General features: G+C 43.5%; 1 protein-coding gene and 1 pseudogene across 2 annotated transcripts; one reads left to right on the top strand and one right to left on the bottom strand.

Annotated features, from left to right (window-relative positions):
- Positions 1–413: 413 nt before the first annotated feature.
- LOC307064202 (gastrokine-3-like) lies at positions 414–5,600 on the top strand (annotated as a pseudogene). The gene is made up of 5 exons: positions 414–548; positions 956–1,090; positions 2,941–3,044; positions 4,222–4,363; positions 5,505–5,600. The product of its transcript is annotated as a gastrokine-3-like (transcript).
- Positions 5,601–16,309: 10,709 nt separating this feature from the next.
- On the bottom strand, positions 16,310–22,863 carry GKN2 (gastrokine 2; the record flags this gene model as incomplete). Its single annotated transcript, XM_079720687.1, has 6 exons — positions 16,310–16,392; positions 17,514–17,670; positions 18,311–18,421; positions 20,250–20,387; positions 20,826–20,879; positions 22,852–22,863. 6 exons carry the CDS (start codon positions 22,861–22,863, stop codon positions 16,310–16,312), a joined length of 555 nt encoding a protein of 184 aa, XP_079576813.1.
- Positions 22,864–25,145: the final 2,282 nt, after the last annotated feature.

The following is a 25,145-nucleotide window of genomic DNA, read 5'->3' as shown; positions in this document are numbered from 1 at the left end:
GAGTAAATGTTCCAGAAAGATGGAACAAAATGTGCAAAGGCCCTGAGCAAAGAAGAGTGAAGAAGCCAGAGTAGCCAGAGCTGACAGGTGAGAGGAACAAGAATTGCAAGTGAAGGCAGAGAGGTAACAGAGGTCTGACCCTGTGGGACCCAGTAGGTCCCTGTAACTCATGTGGCTTTTATACTGCATGAGATAGGAAGCTATGGCTGGGTTTGGTCTGCCTTGGGATTTAACCGGGGTGCTCTGACAAACACTTCTTAGGAGGCTTTCAAAAGATTCCGGGGGGCAGATTAAATAAGGGTAGTAGTAGCCGAGTTGATGAGAAGTTATTTAGTTCTGTATATATTTTGAAGTTACAGCTGAAAAGATTTTCTTCTCAGTTGGATACGGGTGGGAAGGAAAGAAGAGTCAAGATGACTCCAATAGCACTGACCTTAGTGGAGAAAGGGATGGTGGTTCCATTCACTGAGATGGAGACTGTGGGCAGCAGGTTGGCGGGGGTGGAGATCAATTCTGAACGTGTTGACTTTCAGATGATTAGGCATCAAGTAGAGAATTAGATGCATGAGTCTGGGGGTCGAGAGAGAGTTGGGCTGGACATACACACTTGGGAATGTTTAGCATCGAGACTGTATTGAAAGCCATAACACGGTGGGTGAAATCACTAAGTGAGCTAAGTGTAGACAGAAAAGAGGAAAGGTCCGAGGACTAAGGTATAGGACCATCCACATTTTGAGGCTGGGGAAGGGAAAGGGAGAAGGCTGGTCAGAATGATGGAAACAAACAGGCAAACATGTGTGTCCCAGAGGCTCACTGAGGGCCACAACGGTGTCAAATGCTGCTGTTTTGTCAAATAAGAGGTCTGAGAAATGACCTTTGCATTTAGTGTTGTAACAGTCATTCGATTTGTTAAGGGCAGTTTCAGTAGTGTCTTTGGGCTAAGCCTGATCTCCAGAACATCAGTGACAACCATCCACTGGATGGATCTGTTGGGACCCAGAGCATCCATGTCAATACCTTTCGAGGTATGGTCAGCATCCGAGACAACACTGTTTTGAATGAATGGGATGGAATCTTGGACTACGAGAATGTAAGATGTGGAACACGTTCATTATAAATGCCAAAGAAAGCCTTGCCTGCTCCAACATTTTGCCTTATGCTTTTCTAGAGAGAAGAGGACCCTGTCTACATAGACATTCTCTAGGTTTAGGATCTTGAGGGAATACATCTCTTTAGACAAGGGACCAGCTTTCTTGCATTTGCAGTGACTTCTTTTTGAGCCAGTGACTGCAGTAGGAACTTCTGTGATCTCTAGGGATCCCACATCCTTTTGTGTTCGTCTCCTGTGTTGACTTCACAGGGCTCCTGAAGGCCTCTGAAATAAGAGATCCATTTCAAGAACCCAGATTTCTTATAACTGGTATGTGCTACGGAGGTCTTTTGTCTTGATCTCAGATTTTTTTTTTTTTTTTTTTTTTTTTTGTGGTACACAGGCCTCTCACTGTTGTGGCCTCTCCTGTTGCGGAGCACAGGCCCCGGACGCGCAGGCTCAGCGGCCATGGCTCACGGGCCCAGCCGCCCCATGGCATGTGGGATCCTCCCGGACCGGGGCACGAACCCACATCCCCTGTATCGGCAGGCGGACTCTCAACCACTGCGCCACCAGGAAAGCCCTTGATCTCAGATTTTAATCAGTTTATTTTAAAAGCAGGAGAATAATTTATTTTCACTTTTAGAAACCTTGCTTCCACTTGCCCAGATGGTTGGGTATGGTGAGGTATGACCTGGCAGAAAGAGGCAGGATTGGGAAGGTACACCTGCCTGATAGAAAAGCTCTAGAACGAGAGATATGGCTCAGCCTTTGTGCACCTCAGTTTCCTCATCTGAAAAGCAGAATCAACAGCTGCCTTTCCTACCGGAAAGGACTCTGAGAGGATTAAATGAAGGAAAAGCCCACACTCCTTACTCCCTGGATAGGCTTCTGCCGTCCAGCCCCTGCTGTTTGGAAGCTCCCCTCCTAATTCCACACTGGACATCTCAGGACACACCCCGCAAACACAGGCTTTCTCTCTGCTCCTGCCTGGACCTCCCACGCTCTCCTTCCCAAACACCACCCCGCTCACTCTTCACCTGACCTGCTCCTGATTTCCTTGAGGACACGGCTCCCGAGTCCTCCTCAAAGGGAGGCAGTCCAGGGATTTCCAACTCTGTTTTAAGCCATAGAGACTTTTCTTCCAATGAAAGATGTCACACAATGCCACTCTATGGAATGGAAGTCAGAACTGCTCTGGCTGGAGGAGGGAGATGGGCTCAGTCAGACTCAGCTGGAGAACCTCGGCTTTACTGCAAAACTCAGAGAGGCTGAAGGTCAGGTCCAGGGCCACGTCAGGAGTGGTCAGTGGCAGACCCAGAGCCAAGATCTGAGTCTAGAGGTCCGGACCGAGGCCTGTCCTCACCTTGTACCTCCAGAGAGCACTCTATCTCACACACTGGCTTCACAAGCAGGCAGTATCTTGTCTCATCCTTTCATGGAATCCCCGTGGGAGAGGGTCTACTTTTCCTGCTTTACAGTTGGGGAAGCTGAGGGTCATGGAGGCGGCTGAGGACCATGAACAGGACCTTAAATTCAGCTTTGTTTCTGGGGCTGACGCCCTACCCCTCCAGTCCCACCAGTCTGTTAAGGGTATGCAGAGTGCCCCGGGGGATACCTTCCCGTGGTGCCTGCAGCAGTGACAGTGCCACGGGCCCTTGGGGGCAGCAGAGCCCTGTGTACATTGTCAGTCCTGCTGCTGGTGCTTTGCTCTGACGCCCAGGGCCGGGCTATGACGGGATGCTCAATGCCACAGTCTGAAGGGCCAGCTATGTGCAGCACTGATGGCAAGCAGGAGGCCACCATATTGTGACTGAATGAATGACAGGGTTCTGCTGTGTTGCTTTAAGGCCCTTCTGGTGGCTAAGCTGTTTAGCAAGATGGCCTGTGTCCTAGCCAAGATGGATGAAGCTGTCCAACTTTGGACGATATTAGTAAAGCCCTGGACCACCAGGTAAGTGAAACCAGTTCACTGTGGTCCCCTCCTAGTTTGGTGTTTTCCAACTCTACATCCTGACCTCCTAGGATGGTGCTGTATACACAGGGGAATTCAGTTCATACTTGTTCTTAATGTGCATGAAATTCTATCACCGTGCAAAGGACTCCAAGTCCAGTCCATGGCCCATTTAAATTACATCATATGAATGAAAATGGACCAATGAAAACTCCATACAATGACATAATTTTAGTTTATTCCAAAAGGGTGTGAGCTACATGTTAGTGAATATAAGTAGTTGAATATAAATATTAGAGTGAACTAATAGAGTATTTTTATCCTCATGCCTTCTCTCCTCCCCTGCACACCCTTTGCACACATACACACATGTTATCTTTAGTTTAAAATGAACCCAGGGGGCTTCCCTGGTGGCGCAGTGGTTGGGAGTCCGCCTGCCGATGCAGGGGACGTGGGTTCGTGCCCCGGTCCGGGAGAATCCCACATGCCGCGGAGCGGCTGGGCCCGTGAGCCATGGCCGCTGAGCCTGCACGTCCGGAGCCTGTGCTCCACAACGGGAGAGGCCACAACAGTGAGAGGTCCGCGTAACGCAAAAAAAAAAAAAAAAAAAAAAAAATGAACCCAGACTGTTGAAACTCTCTCCCTCCCAGCCTCTTAAATGACAAGGGCTGTCAAATAAATTAAAAAGCAGCAGGAGGTCCTTGGCAAATCATTGAAATCTGGCATCATTTGCTTAAATAACCCGCCCAGGACATTTGGGCAAAGTGAATGTCCATTTCAGGTGGGTTGCTGATGCTTGGGAAAAAAGATGCATTTTGGGTCACATAAAAATAAAACATTTGTCAATTTTTTTAAAGAGAGGTAGAAAGTATTCCCCTCATCTGATTTATAACAAGTAAAAGCATTATATAAATGAAATACATAATTTTAGAGATGAGAAAAGCACTGGAGGCTGGAAGAGTTTAAGAGTGAAAGGAGTACAGCGTTACAGGGACACACAGATGTTTTTTGGAGTAATGTCATCACCTTGTGGTCAGACAGGATATTGCCGCTATAGACAAAACTCAAGGGCAAGTTCATGGCTACTTTTGTGCACTGGAATAGGCTTCTCACTCTTCTTCCTTGCTGCACCACCTCTATCTGCTGTCTCACCGTTTTGACATGCCACCTCTTTCAGGCTTTAAAGCATTATCCATCCACTCGAGGCCTGACCTACACTGGTTTATCCAGCCGGGTCAAGAACTTAGCCCAGTGTGGAGTGCCCATCAAGGACGTGTGCTGACAGGTCCCCACCTACTTTGCCCAAGAGCAAAAAGAAAGTGTGTTAATAACTTAACTAGAAACTGAAGACCATGGTTGAGGCAAATGGTGCAGTATGATTTTTAGGTGCTTAGCAAATTCTAATGACAGTTTTCAGGTCAATTCTATTTCTTTGCTACTTGGTATACAAATAATGAGCCCTGAAATGCATTTCCCCCTGGTGGCAGCGAAGATTTCCTGATACCAGGGATCACTGAGAACAGGCAGCAGAGTTAACTTGGCTTTACCAGCAGGTTGAGGACAGTCATTTCACCATCGGGATTTGACAGCTGGTGATACTCTCACCTGACCCAGAGTTTCATTCTCCCCTCCCCTCCCCCTGCCGAAGCAGCACTGTGCCTGGCATCCCCCATAGGAGGCCCACTTCTTTGGGGTTCTCAGTCCTCCTCTTTCTCTGGCTGTCCAGATGCTGGAAGGCACGACCCTGATAGTTATAGACCACATGCTGGGAAAGGAAAGGCTCAGTGGCTGGCATCCCTGCTGGGGTTATGGCTGGGGGATCAGTGGTGATGGGCTTGGAAAGCTACCAGATAAGACTGCAAAATCTGCCTGCTGCTCCAGATAGAGTCAGTAACCACTTCCCATTAAGCTGTTGCCTGTCACTTACATCTTAGCATAAACTAACCCAATGAACAAGGCTTCTTCATAACAGGAACTTCCAGCAGGAAAACACAGAGAACTTGAGAGGCTGGGGGGTTAAAGAGAATGATTAAAGAGCAATAAAAGAAATAGGGGGCTTCCCTGGTGGCACAGTGGTTGAGAGTCCGCCTGCCGATGCAGGGGATACGGGTTCGTGCCCCGGTCCGGGAAGATCCCACATGCCGCGGAGCGGCTGGGCCTGTGAGCCATGGCCACTGAGGCTGCGCGTCCAGAGGCTGTGCTCCACAACAGGACAGGCCACAGCAGTGAGAGGCCAGCGTACCACACACACACACACACACACAAAAAGGAAAAGGCATATGGAGCCAGTTAGTGCAGCACTGATAAGATCTTCCATTTTGTTCCCAAGTCTCTGGCTAGTAAAGTTGTCTTGAACATCACATCTAATTTACGTGCAACTCACAATATATCCATTCTACCTAGGGGTATTAGAGCGATTAAGTGATCTTTTAAGTAAAATGCTTCTCTTTCATCTTAAAGGTACTGCACTGGCTATTGACCCCGATTCCTGTTTCGAAGTCCAAATTCTGTCCTTCCTGAGACATCTCCATCTGTGGGGAGTTCCCTGGGCTCTGAACCTCCAGGTCGGCCACGTGGAGAGCGGAACTGCCTGGATGAGACCGCTAACCTGAACCCAGAGCTCAGGGACCCAGCCCACCTCTGCCGATGGGAAGCTGCTCATTTCAGACCTCCACCTTCTACTTTTTGACCCAAGATCCAGCTCTGTAATCTAAAAACTGGATACACTTTCTCCCTCTGGATGAGAACAATAAAGTTTCTTGCCTCCCTTGTCTAGCAGATGAGCCCTCCCTGCCTGCACTGTCCTCTCTCGAGTTACTGGGTTCCCATCCATGTGCTTTCCACGCCATCACACACCAACATGGTGCAATGGAGGACGTGTCTCTCCTAGAATGTCTCATTTCCAAGGGCTTCTCTTTAGGGTGGCCCTTGACGAATCCCTTCAGAATTTGGGCCGTAAATAAATAAATAACAAAAAGACACTAGCCACAGCACAGACTGAAGCTTTCAGGTCTGAGGTCCCATCTCTGTAGCCTGCAAATTGATGCTGAGTTCTATGGAGGCCTATACGCTCTGGCCCAGCCTGCACCATGAAAATCCCTGTGACAGAGCCAAGCGTATGAACAAGGCCTCCCAGACCTCTCTTTGGAACTGGTCTCAACCCCTTCGTGGAGACCCCCAGGCATTTCTCTCTGTTACAAGTGAATAAGGGACCTGGCCTCTTTGCACTGGTCCTTGAACTGTCCATCCTTATAGCTGGGAAGGACGGAAAGTCAGCCTCCCCCACAGAACATCCCTGGCCCCCTCACCTTAGACACCAGGATAAACAAGGAAAGAGTACTGGAAATACAGACACAGATGTCCACCAAGGGTCGTGCTGGAGTTTGGAGTAAATAGGACAGGACCGGGGTGGGGCGGGCTGAACAGCACATGCAGGTGGAGTGGAAGACCTCGGGGTGATCTCAGCACCCATCTGCCCAAGACAGAGCTGAGCTCAAGCTTTGCAGAGTCATGATGTGGTGTCGTTACCTACAGTCATGAGTGGAAAAGTGACTGCATGGGAAAGGCACAAGATGAACCTCTAACTGGGCTTAAATAAGTTATGGTTGGGCCGGCCAGGGGCTCTGAAACTATGGATTTGGTCACATGCAGCTTGTCGAGGATAAGGCAGATGGAGATACCAGCACAGAGCATTCAGGGTAGAAGTATCAGATGTGACAGGCCAAGGCTTGGTCGACCAGAGGCCCGGAGAGGACCACAAAGCAGGGTCAGGCCCCCAGGGCTTGGCCCAGTGAGTCCCGGAGTTAAGTCCCGATGGCTGTCATTCCATCCTTGACCGGTATCTGCCGTATCCCTGACTTCAATCCCCCCACAACTTCAGGACCAGTCCCTGTCTGGTCACATGTGCCTGAGTCCCTGTTACAGTTGCCTGGACCCCTGCTCCCGAGTCCTCTGTGATGGCGTGTGGGCTGCTGTCTACTGACAGCTCTGATGCCCATCGAGCCTTCCCCTCCGGACTTCTGAGCTTCAGCTGCTCCTGAATTTCCCATCCTCTCTGGGTTCCACCTGATCAATATAACATACCTGTTATTTCTTGGAGACTTTAGACACCCCCCACGCCCAGGCACCCACCTGCTTATCTCCATCTGTTACCATACCTGCAGACACTCTGCCAGCTAGACTGCTTTCCTCCAGGAAAATCTAGGTTCAAGGCCTGCTGCCCTCCTATGCATCATCACCCTTGGCTGTCGTTGACTCCCCTGTAATAGCTCTGTACCAGCTCTGAGAAACAATAAGTACAGGCTTCTAGATCTTACAGGGCTTGTCAAGGTAGATTTTGGTCCTTCAGGTTACAAGCTCAATCTTTATCTTATAAAGAATCTTCCGTGCATGCAGCAGGATTTAGATCCTTTGGGATTTGGGATTGGAAGAAACAAAATTCCAAAATGTCATAGGCTGGGTGACTTGTAAACAACAAGCATTTATTTCTCACAGTTTTGGAGGCTGGGAAGTGCAAGATCAAGGCATCAGCAAATTTGGTGTCTGGTGAGGGCCCACTTCCTTGTTCATGGACAGCTGTCTTCTCACGGTGTCCTAATAAGGTGGGAGGGACAAGGGAGCAGTCTAGGGCCTCTATTCTAAGGGACTAATCCCATTACATTGGGGATTAGGTTTCAACATATGAATTTGAGGGAGACATAAACATTCTAGTCTACAGCATCACCCTACTGATGACCATTGTTAACGTTTATCCTTGAGTTCACCTAATCCATCACTCAATGAAATTTACCATATTTGAATCTCAGACCAGTGCCCATCATCCTGACCTAAACATATTCCATGTGTATCAAGACCACGTACCTTCTGTTTAAAATACAATCATACTGACATTCATAACAGGCTGTTTCCTCTATCTGTGATTGAAGAACTCAAGCTTCTTGCTAAGTCCTTTGCAATAATCTTGGAGTGTCCTTGGAAGGGCCTAGGAAGTAGCTAAGAATTAGCTCACTCATCTTCTAAGCGGGGAAATCTTTTACTCTCTCTCTCTTTTTTTTGTTTTTTTCTTTTTCCTGTCTTGGCACAGCTGCTGTTATTGACCTCTGCCGACATCTCCAACGCTGCCTCTTAGGACTGGGCCGAGGGGACTGGGAACCCACAGCAGGTGTGCTCACAGCTGAGCCATCCCCACCACCTGCAGCTCCCCCACTGACCATGTGCCCTGGGCAGACGCCTCCGTCTCAGCCTCAGGAGCCAGAGGAACTTGGGCCTCTGGACTCATCTCGAAACAGGACACTGTGTCTCTCCTGTGGCTTTGGTGTCGGTCGCTCACACTGCTGCAACGTATGCGCTGGTTCCTTAGAGAAAGTGTAGTGAAAAACAGGTGTTTGTCTTCTGCGGCTTCTGTTGTTTCTACTCACAGTCCCCACCCACCATCCTGGGGCCTGGAGCATGAGCCTTTTGGACACTGGACTGGGGACAAATCAGAGCACAAGACATCACAGCGTGCTCGGCATTGCTCCTCCCGTCTAGGACTTGTTGGGTACGACCGTATCCCAGCTCCCTCTTTCCTGAGCTTTCAATCTCCCTTGGCTCTGTCCTTATCTTCCTGCAGACATGCACTGGAAGGGTCATCAGAGGTCCTTTGTCATGTCTACAGCCCAGCTGGGAACTGCACAAAACCCTCCCTCCAAGAAATCTCTGAGATTCTTGCAAAAATTCCACCCTTGCCCAGGAGGCCCTTCTCAGAAAGGAGGCCCAAGACAGAGGTCAAATTCCCTGCCTCCCAGTTCAGAGAATGCTTCTCCATCGCTTCTCGGCCTTTTGGCTAAGATCAAGTGCAGAGAATGCTGCTCCAGTCATGGTTCCTTGTAGGGGGAGTCTTGCTCCCTTCACTAGCCCCACCCCTTCCACCCTAGATGGAGGCACCCCTAACTGTCCTCATCACGCCTGCCTCTCTGTAGCCTCGGGGGAGAGCCGACTGACCCCGAGCCCCAGGTCTGCGTGGGCTGGCTCGCCAACCGAGGGTAGTGGCTGCCCAGTGCTCATTCTCTGGCTCCCTGTCCACTCCATGCTCTCAGCTTCCCCAGGGGTCAGGAGTGGGGCCCATTATCCTGCCAGGAATGTGCTGCTTCTCCTCTTCCTGCTGCTGCCTGGGGTAGAGAGACCGTCCCCACAGTTTAAGCTGTATCTGGGCAGTTATTCCTATGGAGCATCTTTATTGGCCTCATCAGTTTTGGTGATGCTTTTCATCCAGGCAGTGACCCCAGCCCTCCTCCTGGAGCTGACCTGCTGCTGATGGTGGACCCTCGTCCCTCCACAGCACTCGGCCCCTGGCCTGGCTCCGGGCACGTGGGGCTGGAGCACAAGCCTTTCAACGTTGCTCTGGGTTTCCTACAGCAAGGGCCAACTTGAGGTGTTTCCTAAGACTGCCGCAGACTGGGTGGGCCTTCTTTGTATTCAGTTGTGTTTTACATTTTAAAATTATATAAATGTTTTTAGTGAGGTATAACATACATTAAAGCACACAGATTTTAAGTACAATGAATTTTTACATATATACACACATATAGCCATCACCTAGGTGGAGATGTAGAACATTCCCTACACCCTAGAGGGTTCCTTCATGCTACTCCCAGATATACCCTCCCCCAACCCTCACCCCAAGGGAGTAGAAAGGGACACTGATGGAATCTGAGGCGCTCTTAGCAAAAATCAAATACATCCTGGAAGGACCCATAGAGTGAGGGTCAGCTTCAGACTGTAAAGGGCTGGCGACTACCCCAGGATTCTCCCCATTATAGAAATAAGTCAGGGCAAACAGGAGAATAGTGAGGCTCCCAAAGGTAATTAACAAGAGGACAGGATGCTTGCCCACTGACCAGGCACCATGTACCTGAGGCCATGCCCTGATGGCTGAGGCAAAGGTAACTTTTCAGAGGAAGGTTGAGAGGTGGGCTGCATCATTAGAGGTAGTGAGGTGTGTCACTTCACTAGGTCACATGCTACAGCATGAACAGAAGGGTCCCATGCCAGGGAACCCTTCACCAGTGGTTAAAAGGAAACAGGCTTACCACCTTACAATGGGGTAGACCCTTAGACCCCCAAACCCCAAGAAACCCTTGATTCAGTTCCTGTATGTGTCCTGAGCCCTTCACATCAGAGTTTCTGCAACCTCACACATGTTTCCTGAGGGAGCAACAGGGCATGGTGTCTGGACTAATAAAAGGAATAGCAGGCCAAGCAGAGCTAGACAGTGGGCTCCAAGTACCATTTATTTCTCAGTCATTCTGTGAGTGGCACACAGCACTGCCTTTCTACGGCACAAGTGCAGCAATGTGGTGAGCCCAGAATTTCCAAAGGAGTTGTAGGGGGAAGAGAAGTAGAGGCAGTAGTGTTGGGGTGGACCCAGATCCTGGGATATGTGTGCCAGTTGGACTAACTCCACCTCTTTCAGGTGTATTTGTAAGGAATGCTTTTTAGCTGCAAATAAAGAAAATACAGTCACAGTGACTTAAGCAGATAGGGATTGATCTGTATCATGTGAGTCCAGGGAAAGAAAATCCCAGCTGGTGCTGCACTAGAATGATGTAATCAGGCATTCTAGCTCTTTCTTTCTTTCCTGAACTTTCCTCTCCAGGATTGCTACCTGGTGGTCCCCAAATGGCAGACGCATCTCCTGGTATCAGCATCATGTCCACATTGAGAGGAGGACAATAGGAAAGACAAAGGGCAGAGTTGCATGACACCTGAGTCTGTCCCTCTTCTTCCTGGAAGCCCCATTTAGCAGACTTCCACTTAGATCTCACTGACCAGAAGTGAGGATTTATGACACCCATAGACCAATCATAGGCTAAGGAAACTGACATTACCTTCTTTCCTTAAGGGAAATAAGATTTAGCTCTGGCTTTCTTAACCTAAATGTTACTGGCATTTGGGGTCAGAAAATTCTTCGCTGTGGTGATGTCCTGTGCATTGTAGAATGTTTAGCAGCATCCTTGACCTCTCTCTACCCACTACATTCCAGTAGCACCCCTTCCAGCTGTGACAATGTCTCCAAACACTGTGAAATGTCTCCAGAGGAGAAAAGAAAAGACCATACTCCAATTGAAAAAACACTGATTTAGACCAAGCATTACTGAAGACTTGGAACTAAAGTAAGGAATATATCCCTAAAAATAAGGTTTTTTTAACAGCTACTTAAACAAACTGAGGTTCTGGCTGGAAGGAAACAGGTGGATAGGGAATGGAAATTAAGTAGTCAGTGGATTTTTTTGCTATAGAAAATTAGGAAATTCTGATTAACAATAGATGAGGAGGAGAAGTGGCCAAGATGGTGGAGTAAGAAGACCCTGTGCTCACCTCCTCCCACAGGCATCCCCCAAATTAAAACTATTTACAGAGCAACTATTAATGAGAATGACCTGAACACTAGTAGAAAAGATCTTCTACTAAAGATGTAAAGAAGGGACTACAACAAGATGGGTAGGAAGGACAGATGAGGTAGAGCCAAGACCCAGGTCACATACCCCAGGTAGGTGACCCACAAAGAGGAGGATAATCACAATTGCAGAGCAAGTGGTCCAAACCTCACATCGGGCTCCCCAGCCCAGAGGTCCTGCACTGGGAAGATGAGACCCCAGAATACCCAGCTTTGAAGGCCAATGGGGCTTGCATTTGGGAAAGCCTGAGGGCTGTAGGGAACAGAGACTCCTTTCTTAAAGGGTGCACACAAAATATCGCACATTCCAAAACCCAGTAATTTGAAAGAAGCCTAGGTCAGATGCACTTTTTGACCTTGGAGAAATCCTTGGAGAGGCAGGAGGCAACTGAGACTCACCCTGTGGACATAGGTGCTGCCAATAGCCATTTCTGGGAGCTTGTTCTCCCACAGGGGCACTGGAGCTGGCAAACACCAGTTTCAAGTCCTTCTTCTAGCCTGTTAATGTTGGGATCAGGCCTCACTCACTAGCAGTCCAAGACTCCACAGTCCACCAGCCATGTGGGGACAGAGCCCCATCAACCAGAGGTCTAGAACAAGCCAAAGGCACCCCCACTAGCAGGCCAGCAATAGCCCTGGAGCCCCCAGGCAGCCACTGCCAGTCATGCTAGGGGCCAATTTCATCCACCAATAGCTGTCAACCTCTGCACTAGGCAGGGCCTGGCATCCAACAAGTATGCGGGCAGGACCCACCTACCAGTGTGCCCATGGTAGTCAACCCCACCACAAGAGAGGGGCCCACACAGCCCATATAGAGGACACCCTTAGAGCATATAGCTCTGGTCACCAGAAGGGAGTGTGCTGTGAACCCCATAAGATGTCTCCTACATATCACTTCACCAATATAGGGAAACATAACCAACCGACCTAATACATAGAAGTAAAACTAGAGAATCCAGCAAGATGAGGTGACAAAGGAATATGTTCCAAATGAAGAAATGAGATAAAACCCCAGCCAAAGAACTAAGCAAAGTGGAGATAAGCAATTCTACCTGATAAAGAGTACAAGGTAATGATCATAAAGATGCTCAATGAATAAACAACCTAACCTACCATCTAAAGGAATTAGAAGAAGAAGAACAAACAAAGCCTAAAGTCAGTAGAAGGAAGGAAATAATAACGATCAGAGAGGAAATAAAATAGATACCAAAAAAACAATAGAAAACATCAATGAAATCAAGAGCCAGTTTTTTAAATAAGATTTTAAAAAACGATAAACCTTTAGACAGGCTCATCAATGAAAAATGAGAGAGGACCCAGATAAACAAAATAAAAAATGAAAAAGGAGAAACAGCATATATAAAAAATATAAAAAAATCATAAGAGAATACTATGAACAATTATATACCAACAAATTGGACAACCTAGAAGAAATGGACAAATTTCTAGAAACATACCACCTTCCAAGACTGAATCAGGAAGAAATAGTCAATCTGAACAGACAAATCACCAGTAGTGAAATTGAATTTATAATTTAAAAAACTCCCAGGAAACAAAAGTCCAGGGATAGACAGCTTCACAGGGGAATTTTACAAAACATAAAAAGAAGAACTAATACCTAGCCTTCTCAAACTATTGCAAAAATTTGAGGAGGATTGAACTTTCCCAAATTCATTCTACAAGGCTACCATTCGCATTTTGATGTATTTCCTCCCAGTGTCTACATATTTTTTAATTAAAATATAATTGACCTACAACACTGTTAGTTACAGGTGCACAAAATAGTGGTTTGATATTTCTATACTTTACAAAATGATCACCATGATAAGTCTAGCTACCATCTGTCACCATACAAAGATATTACATTATAATTGACTATATTCCCCGTACTGTACTCTTATTTTGTAACTGAGGTTTGTACCTCTTAATCTTCCTCAATTATTTCACTCATCCCCCTTACCCCTCTCCCATCTGGCAACTACCTTTTTGTTCTCTGTATCTATGAGTCTGTTCTGTTTTGTTATGTTTGTTCATTTGTTCTGTTTTTTGATTCTGCACGTAAGTGAAATTATGTATATTTGCCTTTCTCTGTATGAACTATTTCACGTAAGATAATACTCTCTAGGTCCATCCATGTTGTTGCAAATAGCAAGATTCATTCTTTCTTTAGGGCTGAGTAATATCCCATTTGTGTGTCATTTACTGTGAGGAACAAAACTTCATAGGAAATAAGAACCCCATCTATAAGCCTCACCAAGATTTCTGCAAAAACACCTTTGGCACACTCATATTCTGGATCATGCCTGCTCTCTTGGGCCAGCTTTATTAGAGAGATATGCTCCTCTAGCATCCTTGATGCTTTCTTGTGGTTAGAAAATTTGATAACCGAATCAAAAAATATAGAGTGGTTAAATGAATAAAGAATAAGATCCAACTATGCTGTCTAAAAGAGACTCACTTTCGATTTAAGGACACACATAGGCTGAAAGTGAAGGTATGGAAAAAGATATTCAATGTAAATGAGAACCAAAAGAGAGCAGGAGTAGCTATACTTATACCAGACAAAATAGACTTTAAGTCAAAAACTGTCACAAGAGACAAAAAAGGTTGTGATATAATGACAGAAAGTTCAATTTACCAAGAAGATATAACAATTATAAATATATGTGCACTCAATGTCAGAGCACCTAAACATAAAAAGCAAATATGGATTGATCTAAAGGGAGAAGTAGACAGCAATATAATAATACTAGGGGACTGAAATATGCCGCTTTTAATAATGGGTAGATCATTCAGACAGAATATCAATAAGGAAACAGCAGGCTTGAACTACACTATAGACCAAATGAACCTAACAGACATATACAGAACATTCCATCCACCAGCTGCAGAATACACATTCTCCTCAAGTGCACAGGGAACAGGATTCTATTCTATTCTATTCTCCAGGATAGATCATATGTTAGTCCACAAAACAAGTCTTAACAAATTTAAGAAGAATGAAATCATTCCAGGTATCTTTCCCAATCTTTTCCAACCACAATGGAATAAAACTAGAAGGCAATAACAAAAGGAAAATACAAAAACTCACAAGTACATGGAAATTAAACCACACTCTCTTAACCATGGGTCAAAGAGAAGTCAAAAGAGAAATTAGAAATACCTTGAGGCAAACAAAAATGAAAACAGAATTAATATCTTCCCTCCCCAACCCTTAAGAAAGGGCTCCTTTCTGGAGAAGGTTTAATGGAGCCCCGGCTTCCTTTTAGCTTACATTTGGACTCACTCCTCTTAGGCATGTACCTGGCCTATTCCACCTGCTTCTTGTAATAGGTATTCAGCATGACACCAGAACTGAGCAGGGTCAACTGATTTAAGGAAAGCAGAGTTAGGAAAAAGCAGAACTCAAAGTTCTGTTTTGAGTTCTGCTTTTTAAATTTTCTGCTTTTAAAATGGTAATAATATTATAAAAACTAATAAGGATAACACAGTTCTAAGCAGTAAACTCCAAAGGAAGTTGCCAATTACAACCCTTCCCCTACCCCACTCCCACCATCCCCAGCCAGAGGAGTAAGAATGTGTACCCACATGATTCAGTGAGGCTCCTTTCCAGAGATTTTTAAATTAAAGCTAATTTGAAATTAGAACTAAGAGTCCCTTTCCTTTCTGATGATGACACAAGGAAGATGGGGACCTTGGGGCTCAGAGTGATGTTGGTTTTACCACCATGGAGAAAGCCAGTGTCAGATCCTGAGGCAGACACATAGAGAGAAAGAGAGTTTAGAGTGGAAAAAGATAGTCTGGCCCCCTTCAAGCATCTAGTTCTAACTACTCAACCAAGACCGGAATATCCCTATCCTTTTATGGTGAGATGAGATAATAAATTGCAGCCACCCCTGCCAGAATTTAGCTCAGTTATTTTAACTTTCTTTACTATTGTAGTTTTGCCAGCATACCTAGCCCAGTACTAATGGTTATTAAGGAGTAGATGTATAGTGTTAGGAATAGGAGCAGTTGATGAAGACAGAGATTCTTGTTAAAGTAGTTCCTCTTTGCTCTGAACTTGCACTCGCTGACTACTCCATACAATCTGGGAATTTGCCCACATTATGCAATTTATTTGAAATATTAAAAATTGTTTTCCTTCTATATATTGACTTGACATTCCCAGTTAGGGCCTCACTCCTGTAAAGATTTTCAGCAATGTGCATCTTTCTCTGGGTGATGTGTGTTCCTCTCTCTCTCTCTCTCCTCACTGTGGGATGAAATATATCATGATAGTGTTTATTAAGTTTGAGTCTACTGCTTTGATGAGCTAAAAGGTATGTGAATGGCTCTCAAAGCTGGGTGCTTTGTCAGAGGGCACAGTTTTCTTCACCTGAGCAGTCAAGTTGTCTGATAAGGGTATAAATAATCCATCCCCCTCACTAGGTGAAGGTCAATGCCACCTGAGGCCCTGCTCTACCTACGCTGCCCAGTGTGTTGGTTGGACAGATGGGCAACTGGTCTAAGGGTCAAATGCAAAGCTGAAGACTTGTACATAGCTGACCAGCCTGTATGTGACTCACCTATATTACCTGGGAATTTTCACACTATACACTTTACTTGAAATCCTGGCAATTTCTTTCCTTCTATATATTGACATAAACATTGTTTGGCTTCCCTTTTCTGCTTACAAGAAAAGAAAACACCCAGATATCTATAAATATAGTACTTATGTTTTACTACTGAATCTCAAAATTAGTTGGGATGTTGACAAAGAATTTAATTTGGCCGTTGAGTGGAAACGTGTATTTCTCTGAAAAGATGAAACCAGTGGGCTGATGCCTTAAATGTGAAGCTCTTTACAGATGGAAATTCCCAAGATGCCCAGGAGCCCAGTCTTTGCACAGTCTCCAGCATCAGTATCATCTGAAAAGAGGAAAAATTTTTAAAGAAAGAGAATTAAGAAATTACTAGAATTCAGCAAACCAATGCCCTTTTGTAAATGTCTTGACTAGGGGGTGTACATGTAATTTCATGTTACCCAAGATTTTAGCTATACTTGTATTGCAAAGAATAATAATATATTAGCTTAAATATACTGACAATTCCCGGAAGTGCTCTCTGGCTCAACTCGATTAATGCTATGACATTCTGCATTAATGGCATGCCTGCATGCCTTTACTTATAAGTACTAATGACCTTATGAAAAGTAAAAATATCTTAATTTTTTCTGGGCAATAGAAAGGTAATAAATGTAATTTTTTTCTTCTTTACCTTCCACTACTCTGGGGAATTTCTCTTGTTACCTTTGCCATCTGTGATCCAGCTTTTCTTTCACGCTGTCACTCTGCCATACTTAGCAATTTTGTGTAAAAATACCAGTAATGACTGCAGTGACATATGTTACCTGAATGAATCAGTTTTTATTCCCTGTCAGTCCACTTTGCCTGCTCTTTCTTGGACCAGTTTAATCTTAGATCCTGAGACTATTTTTGAACTTTTTTGAGAAATAATTGACAAGTATATCTGTATATATTTAAAGTGTACAACATGATAATTTGATATACATATACATTGTAAAAGCTCAAGATAGCACATCCATCACCTTGTGTAGTTAACATATTAACTCTTGTGTGTGTGTGTGTGTGTGTGTGTGTGTGTGTGTGTGTGGTAAGAATGCTTAATATCTACTCTCAGCAACTTTCAAGTATGCAATACCATATTCTTAACTAGAGTTACCATGCTGTACTTTAGAGAAGCCAATAGCTTTTCCTTTGTCCCCAGGAATCTTTTTTATTCCATCCTCTGTCTTAAGTCACTAACTTCTCCATCAGACTATGTGTTCCTTGGAGGCAGAGTTTTTTCATTTCTGCCTCTCCCTAACATTTAGCACTATTTCCACACATGGTAGATATTTAATTCCCAAAGTAAAGCAAACTGAGTCATGTTTCATGTTTATTTGTATTTCACACAGCACCTGGCAGAGTGGCTGACATATTGGAGCTGTCAGAAAATATCTAGTGAAGGAATGATTTATTGGTACTCACATGTCTTTTCAGCCACTTCCCCATTGTACAAGGGGACATGTTCGCAGAGCTGCCTGATGGGTGATCCAAACAGGAACCATTTCACATCTGTGATCAGAGACTCCAGTGGGTTATACTTGACCCAGATGTATTTGTCGGAGAACATGTTTTTCAAAGCCTAGATCAGTAGGAGTGGAATAGGATGAAATAAATTGACATAATCTGGTGTAACTTATTCCTAATTGTGACTTTTTCTCTTTTGAATTATTAAACAGGAGGTGGTCAGGAATCTCAAGATGTCATCTCTTTTTGACCACTTGGTCTGTAGAGAAACCTCATTATTACCAATGTTATTTTGCAGCTGGTGACAATGAAACCCAGAGAGGGTGAATCCTGTGCCCGATGAAAAGACACAAAAGGAGAAATAAACCTCAGATTCCTAGCCTCACACAGTGTTTGCTTATTCTCACTATACTGTATTTCTTTGCACCATTGTGTCATTGGATATCATCACTCATTTTTTCTGCCAATCACTATTTCTTAAAGCCTAGCTCTGAGAAGAGAATGTTTAGTCCTCTCTACAAAGACACTGGAATTTATTGTAAGTTTTTGTATTGGGAGCTGTATGGTGGAACTCAAGATAAGAGACTTATTCTGCTCTAAAATCAATAAATGTGAAGATGCTTTAAAGTGGAGGGTACCATAGCCACAATAAGGTATGATATTATGATCCTCTCCCTTACCCTCTTCATTTCTCTGTGGGCACCAGTATTCCCTGGCTCAAGAACAGGGAATACTTAGGGTTACCCCAGACTTACCTGCCTCTCAAAGATGTACCGTTGGAGCTGGTCCAGAGCAGGGATGGCCTTATGGTTCATCTTCAGGATGTAGCAGGCTCTTCGGGAGAGCACCCTGGAGGCGATGTAGCCCTGAAGCAGCAAGAGCACAGTTACTGCCCCTCCCAGTTCCCTGGGCTCTGAGCTTGGTGAGGATCGGCCTTGCGGAAAGCCTTGAGCATGCGTAGTGATATTTTCAAGCTGCAGTCAATTCTATCCATTCGACTTCTTTTACATAGTCGTTTTACTTTTTCACGTGTCATTTCTATCTCTGAATCTGTGTAAACCCATGATGTGTGCCCCACTTTTCATGTTTTGGGTCTACAGTTTGGTGTTTGAAAGCTTGAGAAGAAGCCGCTCTCTGTCTCTTTCTATTGATTTTGTTCTGCCCTTTCCTCAATTTGGAGTAAATACGGTATTCTTTCGAACTGTGGTTTCCAATATGTTATTTACCAGCCACCTGTGGCCATTTAAATTTAAATTCAAATTAAATAAAATTGAAAATGTACTTCCTCCGTCACACATGTCAAGTGCTGAGTAGCCACAAGTGGCTAGTAGCTTCCCTATTGGAAAATGCAGATATAGAGCATTTCTACCATTGCAGAAAGTTCTACTGGACAGTGATGCTTTAGAAGCTCTCCTCAACACACCCACACCCCCTCACCTACCACACGTACATTTTCATTGATTCTCCCCTCCCCTCCTTTACCATCTTCTATCTTTTCTCCACCTCAGACCCAAGCCGGCTGGATAAGGATGGGTTGGAGGAAGTTGGGATTGGAAGAACAATGGAGGGTGAGGTCCTTGGAGCCAAAAGGAACCTTCTGGAATCTTCATACAGAGTGGAATTTTCTGTACATAGTTCCAAATAATTATACAGCCTATAAGAGTGCAAATATTATAAATCTTTCTAGTTCCTATTTTTCAGTTCTCACAAATTGCCAGTCCTTAAAATCCAAAAATTGACTGAGGCCGAACCTGATGAGAGTGGAAGAGGTTTTAACCAAATTCTCACCTATTCTCATGCTATTGTTTTTTAAAGATACTTTTGTGATTTCCCTGACATCTGCTTAAAAAGAATTTCAGCACAACTTCCTTGTAAAGCATATCTTTCAAAGACTCTATGCTTTCAAAAGTGTCATGGGACTCCCAATACCAGCGGGGCAGAGGGAGTGAGGAGGTTTCTATAAGAAAAGGAGAAGAAAGTCACATTCAAATGTACAGTGCAACGGACTACAGACTACTTATATACACAGTGCATAGCTCTCTCCATAGGTGAAAGTAGGCTCATCACCCAGGTGGAACAAATGGAAAACAAACAAATGAATAAATGAATCAAGGACAGAATAAGTTTCCTGAGATTTATTGTTCATACCAGTAAGTGAAACTTGGAAATAGTTTAATGTTTTTAGTTAACATATTTTCATTCTTCCAGAAGCAGTATGATTTACTGCATATACATAGTCAAATGTGTAGAGTCGTTCTGGATTTCTGCTACTTTGTGACTGCTTGCTTCATTATTGTTCTTTGTCTGCATAATTTTTTTGTATTAGAAGCCCTACTTCATTCATTCAGGCATTTGACAAATATTTTTGAGAGCCTGTGTGCCATGCCTGGCCTTGGGTTTTAGTCACCCTTCCAGGCACTTTCTGAGCCTGTAGTTAGCCAATATGATTGTGCTTTCCACCTGAAAAGGTCAAACGAATTTGTATGCTTCCTGTCTCATCACATTTTTAAATTAGAAATGGTTTTGTTTGATTGGTTTTTAATCAATTGCTTGATTATTTAAAGGGAAAAGCAGAAGTAAGGATATTGTGAAAGAATTGCAAGGATAGATCCTGGAATTCAAATGCACAATAAATGGCTGCCCCTCCACCCTTTAGAAGTCCATTCTTGAAGAATATAAAATATTGCTGCTTACATGTTTATAGTCAAAAATCGTGGTAGAGGAGCATGATCCTGCATGGATATTAATCACGGCGATATTTTTTTCATTGTCAATTGTCATTGTCTCCTGAATAAGGCCACCATTGTCAGTTGGGCTGATGATGTTATAAACCTAGATTGACAAAAGACATAATGGTTTTTCATAAACTATGTGCATTTGAAAGGCAACCCTCCCTGCAAAGTAAAGTCTTCTATTGCTTCAAACAAGAGATTGAACCTTGAAACATCTCCACTGGCATCCCAGACCAAAAGCCCATGCTAAAATTAGAATGCAAAGGTCTTCCTCATAGTTCACTGCATTATATATGGGCAAAGCAATGGCATTACAGGAGAAATGAAATTAACCACATTTTAAAGCAATGGGGTACGTTTTTTAAGGTATTGTGATTGGAAAGAAATAATCAACTTCATTGTTTCTGTTATTGGTTATTTCTGGAATTTCATCCCACATAGGACATGTGGACTCTCTACTGTCCTTCAGATTATCTCATATCTTCTTTTTCCTCTCCCAATACCTCTAAGATATAAAGTCTATAGTGAACCAACTCACCTCATGTCCATGAGATTGTGTCCCAAAGATAGCCAGTGCCACCAGAAATACCACCTGAAAAACCGAGCAGTCACATCTATTCACAATAGGGCTGTCACTTAGGGTGGGAACATGAGGTGACATTGGACAAGACAAGCACAAATATCACAGAAAACATATGCTTTAGACACTGGTGGGAGGTCATGGATGGTCAACAGTCCACTTCCAAAATGTGAAACACACATTCATTCATTTGACAGGCATTTGTTGGGTTCATGCTATTTTTCAGACACAGGTTCTACCTTTGTTACCAAATTCCCAACCCTTCCTAACAACACAACCTTCTAGAAAGCATAGTTCTTATGCCAGAAAAAAAAAAAAAACTTGGGGGAGGTGAGCAGTGAGGAAGGACTCCTTTTACGAAGGGGAGGACCCTAGTGGTATTCACACTGGCTTTAGTATACAGGAGTCAAGTTTTGTTTTTTGGTTTAAAAAATTACTTAATTCCTTGAGATTGAGAAAGTAAGATAGATTTAAGTGGATTCATGGGTGATAGAAATACAGTAGATTCCTAAAAGCAAACTTTGAAAATCCGATGCTTGGAGGCATGATTAACTTTTGAGGCTGACATCAAGGAAAACCTCCACATTCTCCTTAGTGATACCATCAGACAAGTGTTAGGCCAGCAGTCCGTGAGACTGACATGGAGGCACTGCTGACATTTTGCTGCACTTATATGAGAGACTCATCCAACATGCTGATCCCGGTTTTGTGTTCTCTCTTCTGAACATCACAGTGCACTGCACTGTCATTGAAATTGCTGATGAAGGAGAAGGCAGATATTTTTAGGACTTGTCAGTGGGATTTTCCTACTTCCTTTTGCATCTCACCAATAACATTTTTCTCCTGGTGACTGTGGGTAGAATGTCTAACATGGACCTACATGCAGCTGTCCAACCTGCTTACTTGCAGAGGGACAACCTAGACTCCTGGACAACCTCTGACACTCCTATGTATTCTGTTTAATGGATCTAATACAGAGGTCTGAATAGGTGGGTGAAGGGCTAGCCACCTTAGTGCTGTGATTAGAGAGAGCTCAGGAAGTGTCCCCTGCCCCCAAGTAACCACTCACCCAACACCATGATTAATATACCACTGTTCCATGTTTGTGTTTTAAGGTTAGGTATCCTCTTAAAAAAATCAAGATACCTTGGGAGAGGCAACTCTTTGAGCTGACAGTCTTTAACACCTTATGGGGAGGTATTATTTTGCTTTCTCCTTCAATAGCTCAATGAGAATAAGGGATAGAGACTGGGGGAAGGAGTTCCATTCTGGATCAGAACATAGTCAACTAACCATCCATGGAGTACTGCAATGTGGATCTATGGGAGAATGGGATCAGGGCTGGGATCAGCTGGAGTGGTCATGGCAGGATTACTTTGCCATGATTGCTCCGGTAAGTGGGGTCTAAGATGGGGAAATTTCAAGCCTAAATTCCACATTTACTGGCCTGGGGAAATCACATTCCTCTGTGCCTCAGTCTTCTCACCTATAGAATGGGGCAATACTACTCAGCTCATAGAATTGTTTAAGTGAATGGATGAAATGATTCATGCAAATGTTTAGCATAGGGCCTAGTACACACTTGGGAAATGACAGCTGCCATTATTATTATTATTATGGATATTGTTATTTTTAAATGACTACTTCTTTAGATAGTAAATACGGTTGTCCTAAAATGGCTACATTCCCTCCAAAGTTCATAATAAGGAATTATTACTAAAATATTACAAATTAAAGTTCCCTAGATATTTCCATTTTTTTTCTTTGTAATTTTTTAGTAAACATCTCAAGAAACAGACAATGGACAAATAAATATGGACAAATTAATATTCAACATTATTCCTGCCAAAGACAGCATTAATTCAATCACAGAAGTTTAGAAGCATGCAGTGTTAAGACCCCTGAAAGCCAAGGCTTATTGGATATGAGCATTCTCTGCAAGCAGCCACCAGAAGTATATAAAGAAACGTAAACAAATACTCACAAGGATTTTCATTTTGCCTGAAAGGCAGAAGCTGCTGGAGAAAGTGAGGCTGCCCATGCAACTTCTACCCTTTATATTGGCTTTAAGGTGTGGAAATCTCTTTCCAGAATGATCACTTTGGAAAAAGCCATATCCATATCATTGACACACCCCAGCAAACTCCTTTATCGGGATTGAGACCCAACCACATAACCTGATATCAGCAAAGTTCATTATTCACTAGCAAAAATTTGCCACTTGGTTACTCTGTAAATATTCCCTCTTATCTGCTCTATGTTGCATTTGAGATTTCAATGTCCGCCTTTAAAAATATTACAAGACGCTTGTTCTACACAAACGTCTTGTCATCATTTATATCTAATATTCCTAAATCTCCCCTGAAGGTAAAGTCCGCCCTTAAGACCTAAGTTGAGCCCTCACTCAATGCCTTTTCGTCCCTGCCTTGTTTGTTGAATTCTTCCACCCAAGGGATGGATATGGGACTAGAGGCAAGGACAGTGTCTGGGGCCCTGATTTGAGGCTTTATGACTTTATTTCTCCTCCAATTTACAGTTGGTGACAATTTCCAGAGATCCATGAGGAGCAAGGCTCAGAGATCTCTCTACCCAATTAACATCATTAACCGAATTTATCATTAAACCTTGCCCAAAACTCCATCAAAACTATGACATATAACTCTCGTTACCTTGAAATGCACTGAGCAATCCTCAGATTAAAAAATAGAGAGAATACAGTTTAATTCGAGTAATTTTTATAATGCCACATCAGAAATGGCTAGCTAGCATTAGGGTGGAATCATGAACTTAGAGGTGGGGAAATACAAAAGCAAATAGTACCTGTAAATGGCAGAATTGTTCAATATTGAAAATTATTACAGTAAGCAAAGCAATAACATAAATGATGCTCTTGTTCTACAGCTGGAATGACGTCCAGCAGCTTTTTAAAAATAGGGCTTTTACAAACTTATGGTGACCAAAGGAGAAACATGGTGGGGAGGGATAAATTAGGAATTTGGGATTAACATATACACAACTACTGTGTATAAAATAGATAAACAGCAAGGACCTATTGTATAGCTCAGGGAACACTGCTCAATATTCTGTAATAATCTATATGGGAAAAGAATCTGAGAAAGAATGGATATATGTATATGTATAACTGAATCACTTTGCTGTATACCTGAAACTAACACCACATTGTAAATCAAGTATAGTCTAATATAAAATAAAAAATTAAATTAAAAAAACAAACAAAAGGCAAGTTGGAAGATATTCATATGAATCCAATTTTCATGGCAAAAATTTACTCTATGTTGATAAGCATAAATCAAAAGGGAAATATGTATTGCTTGGGAGAATGTAATATTGATAAAAGAAAGCAATTTGCAATATTTATAAGCTCTAAAAATGACCATTACCTGAGGAAATAATTCTACCATTAGAATCAATCAAAAAAATTAATCAGAGGTACAGTAAGTGACAGTGTATATGGCATTTATTTTTAAAAGATGTATATCAATTAACTGGAAACAATTAAGTTCCGAGTGATATGCTTATGTTTACATTATGGCACATAAACATATTACTATGTTCCATTACGTATATGATGCTTTAAAACTCATTGTATGACATAGGAAATGCTTAAAATATGGTATGTTAAACAGTAGTACAAAGAACCTGTAACAGAACATAGAAAGAGTAGCACGTAACACATGTTTACCTATAACACCAATGCTGTAAAAATATTGAATATGTATTTATGTCTCTGTGTTTAATATATATGTGTATATATGTGTGGTTCATGGTTTTTAATATAAAAGTAGTCAATGGGGGCTTCCCTGGTGGCACAGTGGCTAAGAATCTGCCTGCCAGTGCAGGGGACACAGGTTCGAGCCCTGGTCCAGTAAGATCCCACATGCCGCAGAGCAACTAAGCCCCTGTGCCACAACTACAGAGCCTGCGCTCTAGAGCCCATGAGCCACAATTACTGAAGCCCGTGCACCTAGACCCCGTGCTCCACAGCAAGAGAAGCCTACGCACTGCAACGAAGAGTAGCCCCTGCTTGCCACAACTAGAGAAAGCCCGGGCAAAGCAGTGAAGACCTAACGCAGCCAAAAATAAATTAATTAATTAATCAATCAATTTTAAAAATTAGGGCTTTTAAAAAGCAGACATTTGGGCAATTTTGGGTTACCCTACTTCACTGGACTTCCCCTACCCTGGCTATTCAGCTGGGGTGATTGTAAAACGTGCTGTCTTATTAAATCTTTCTAAGATAGCCACAGCAAGAAAGAT

The sequence above is a fragment of the Hyperoodon ampullatus genome, assembly GCF_949752795.1.
Source record: "Hyperoodon ampullatus genome assembly, chromosome: 15".
NCBI lineage: Eukaryota > Metazoa > Chordata > Mammalia > Artiodactyla > Ziphiidae > Hyperoodon > Hyperoodon ampullatus.
Note: the sequence above shows the minus strand (reverse complement) of the source record. Positions and strands in the feature narration are given on the sequence as shown.